The sequence below is a fragment of the Nannobrachium achirus genome (assembly GCF_963921795.1).
Source record: "Nannobrachium achirus genome assembly, chromosome: 2".
Taxonomy (NCBI): domain Eukaryota; kingdom Metazoa; phylum Chordata; class Actinopteri; order Myctophiformes; family Myctophidae; genus Nannobrachium; species Nannobrachium achirus.
In genome coordinates, this window is record NC_137811.1 from 18,040,636 (window position 1) to 18,045,066 (window position 4,431).

The 4,431-nt window shown below is 41.4% G+C and overlaps 1 protein-coding gene across 1 annotated transcript; it reads right to left on the bottom strand.

Annotated features, from left to right (window-relative positions):
- Positions 1 to 817: 817 nt before the first annotated feature.
- On the bottom strand, positions 818 to 1,807 carry LOC308296825 (chemerin-like receptor 1; the record flags this gene model as incomplete). The annotated part of the gene is made up of 1 exon (XM_080740155.1): positions 818 to 1,807. The coding sequence occupies one exon, from the start codon at positions 1,805 to 1,807 to the stop codon at positions 818 to 820; it is 990 nt and encodes a 329-aa protein (XP_080596281.1).
- Positions 1,808 to 4,431: the final 2,624 nt, after the last annotated feature.

The following is a 4,431-nucleotide window of genomic DNA, read 5'->3' on the forward strand; positions in this document are numbered from 1 at the left end:
TTTGGCAACAAAAAAATGATGAATAATACTAATACGACGGTTAGAGTATTCTCTTGCTTAGCTGGGTATGGATAACTGTATGAGCCACACATGTTCTGATGTGCTCAAAATGTTCAGAATGCCAATGTTTAGGGGGACATATACGTTTGTAACATTTCTATTTTGATCCATACAGTCTGTGTCTAAACTAAGTTTGCTTTGCAACAGTGGTGATACAGAACATGCCCAGTAGGCAGTAGTAGACAAAGTATTTTCGTCACTCTGGTCAAATATGACTCATCAAGTTGTTTGTCAAATGTGTAGGTACTTGCTTTTAAAAAGTACAAAGTATATTTCAAAGTATATTTTTATTTATAATAACAGTATAGAAAAGTATACATTTGTTTGACAATCTAAAACATTTAAGGGAAACAGACAGGTATAAACCAACTAGGCTATATACAGTATACACAGGTGAATTCAACAGGGATTGACTGGCGCAAACAGGACACAACAATAATCACAGGGAAGACAATAGCAAATGGGTCGACAACCCAGCCTGGAAGAGATCTGTGCTACTATGAGCAGACTTTTCTAGTATTTAGAATAAAGTTGTTATAAATATGATTTCTTTTTTGTTGCAAGTAAATAGCAAAATGTATAGTTTGCATCATCATCATATGCCTGCCCAACAAAACCATGTTTTACTGTCTACGATTACAGATTATATTGTTTTTAAACTCTTAACTTCAACATGTTATTTTGGTTATTTTCCAGAAGAAAAAAAAGATTTTACAATTGAGCTTACATCTGTGCCTCAGAAAAGGACTTCTCTTTGCTAGGTAGGACTGGTGATCCCTGGGTTTGTGGAAGTGTTGGTCTGAGCCTGAGGCAGCTCTTCAGCAAAGACTTTCTCCAATACGTTAAGGGGAGACCTGCGAAACACATCCTTGAAATCCTGACCCATGAACACGTACAACAGCGGGTTCAGGCAGCAGTTGAGAAATGCCAGGCAGACAGCTATGAGAAACCCAATTTTGATCACATTATGCAGTGTTGCACTGTACTCTGCAAAGATCCTCAACTTAATTAGTGTTATGATGTGATAGGGCGCCCAGCACAGGAAACATGCTGTGATAACAGCTGCTATGATTTTGAAGGGGCGACGTGAGTGGCTGGCAAGGGAGCGATTCCGCCTGAGCCGGTAGATTATGACAGAATAGCAGGAGACGATAACGGTGAAAGGGACCACAAATCCCATGATGAAGTTATGAGTTATGGTCATGGCCCCAATACGAAACTTCCACGACTGCCACACTGCGTGTGTACTGTAGTCATCTTTCAGTGTAAAGTCTAAGCAGTAGGTGGTGTCATTATCATGGAATGAGGGCAGGGTGGTCCTAAAATATAAGTCAGGGGAGCTGAAAACTAAGGCCAGAACCCAGACACCCAGACTCACACAAGATGCCTTGCTGACGCTGCGGTGGTTCTGTGCCCACACTGGCCACACCACACATACACATCTATCAACACTGATGACCATCAGAATGTAGACGTTGGCAAACATGGTCGTGATGAGAACGGTATAGTTCAGTTTGCACATGGATTTGCCAAAAGGCCAGCGCCCGTGCAGAGCTATTTGTGTGATGTCCAGGGGCAGGAACGCTGTAGCGAGGAAGTCGGCCACAGCGAGGTTGAGGTACCAAACTGTGGGGATGGTTTTCTTTATTTTGAAGCCTGTCACCCAGATGACAACACCATTCCCCAACACACCGAACACAAAGACCAGGCTGAGAATGGTGACAGCAGTTGTGGTCATAATCTCCATTGTCCTAAAAAGTTAAATAAAAAACAAGGTTAGTTTTTTACCATTCCTTAATCGTCTCAATTCCTGGGTAGGGCTCAGTAGGCCCATGCATACTCCACTTTTAGGTTAAAAGGTTATCACCTATTAGGTGGAAACTGTTATTTTGATTAAAATCACAGTTTAGGTGATAACGTTTCTCCGCGTGTCACTTGCACAATCTTTGTCACCAGCCAGAAATGTATTTACTATGACTTTTACATTGACAGCTGGCTGTTATGACAAAAGCAATATGAACACATTTGGTCAGTTTTACCTCAGATTTTATCAAGAGTTGTGGGGATGATTGCGGAGAAAAATCGGAGAAAACGTACATACAGCTAAACGTATCTTAAAGATGACATTTTTAATTCATCACATTGCCGAACCACCTACTCCAAAGTGATTCTTGTCAGCAAGCAAAGACAGACAGAAGTCCAGGTCTCCTGAGCACTAGGAAGTTGGAGATTCTAGAGACTTCATCAGATGGCCTGGCTGAAGACCTTTTACTTGTGTGGCACCTACTAGGTAGAATAGCTTCCAACATCACAGTTGCTGAATTCTCCTCCAGATGCAGTAGCTGGTTTACCTGGCTTTTCAGCATTCTGTGTAAACGTTCACCCACAGGCTAGCATTATTGGCTACCTTCCACTCATCCCAGCATCGCCAACTGATTCTTCTGTCCTCAGAAAAGAGATGAAACGACTCTTCACTACATAAGTACACCATTATCACTGGAGATCAGGCAACACCAAGATGAGTTTGGCAATGTAGTCCTGTTGCTGGGAGGCTTCCACCAAGCTCACAACTACTGAACATGAAGGCTATTTACAAGATTATCAGGGATGCAGGGGCAGATGATCTGCTTGTTGCAGCAAGTCTTTGTCGAGAAGGAACTGTCAAGAAGATGTTTGTTGAAAAGACATAATACTACCAAACTTTACATGCCCTCAAAGTCCTGTTTGAAAAAGAGATAACTTGCAGAAGTTAGAAATGACGAGGCATCCAGAGATGGCAGTCAGTTATCATTCAAAGGGCAATCAACTGCAGTCCTCTGGGCAAACTTCCTGGAGATGTCAGATATTCTCCAAAGGTTTAACTACTACGAGCGGGAAGGTGACTGGACAGGACATCTCTGTGAATCAGCAAGAATGCTACCCTACCTCACTTTAGTAGGCCACTACAAGTACGGGCAACAATCTTTACCTTTGCCTTAGATGAAGAAATTACCGGAAACCGCTTCAGAGGTACATGAAGCACTGATGGCAGGTGTATTTGTTGGCTGACGAGCAGATGGCAGCCACAACAGTAGTGTTTCTTTTGACATGCTACTGGAACAGACATATAATGCTGATGCAAGGGAGCAGGCGGTCTGGATGGCATTACACTCAGCCCTGTCTCTGCAGAGCTCAAGTCTATGCTCCACCTCCACTCCTCCAACCCACACCATGTCGGCAGTGGACACTAACCCATCTACAGCTCAACATATCTACAGGACAGTGTGCTGATTCCACAGTCAAGTGTTTTGCATGTTGTTCACTATAGTTGAAGACAAGCAAACCTGTACAGTATGTCTGCAAGACTGTTTTGTACTGATTTATTTCAGTGCCAGAACAGGTCGGAAACAGAGTGCCAGAACTGTGAGAATGTTTCAAAAGAAACAAGCTTTATGGGATGATGACTCCGATTAAACAAGGTTCATTCATCACCATGCTGGCTTTTGGTGGAGATTTATGTCGAAATATCTTTTTTGCTACGGACATACTAAATGAGTGGACAATAATGTATACCAGAAACACATAGAAGAGCAAGCCCTGAATTACCATAACATGTGTGTAACTCTGAGAACCATTTGGTTCCATTTGTACAATCTCAGAGTTAAGGGCGTACTAGTACTGGTTGGACTCCTAATATGTCACAATGTCCATAGATATTCTGAAGAAAACCTGTCGACTTTGAATTCAGTAATTGGGTCTCATGATCAAAACCAAGACATTATAAAATATAAAATCAGCCACTAACATATTTTGTCCGTAGCAGTGACATATTGATGACCCCTGGATGAAAGTGATAGGGATGAGTAATATACGCACCATGTCAGCATGTAAAATTAGCTAAATACTCGTTTTATTTCAAGATTTGCTTTTATCACATTTAAATGCAATACATACATGTGGGAGGAAAAAGCTTAACATTTGCTGTATTTTGTCACAGCACAGCCTTACGTTTACTTATGCTGCCAACATGTGTATGCGTTTTTGTTTTGGTTGGGGGGTGTCTTGATGTAGCCTACAAAAGACAGATGTTGGGACACTCTGTGGTACTTAAATACATATTTTATACCTGACATGACCTTTTGTGCATTTATTATAGTCTTGTCCATTTTGGGAATTTTTCCAATTTAGGGGGGTGTGATAGCAGTTTGATTGATTTTCATCCATTTCTGGCCAAAGTACCTTTCATTACACAGTGGGCTGTGAGATGTGTTATGTTTGAGACATAAGCTTTTAGCAAAATTTACTATGTGTATGTTTCATTTTGCTGGGTGCCAATCACATACATTGAGGCGTTTTCTTCAACAAATTTGCTATATTTCACAATCTAAATTC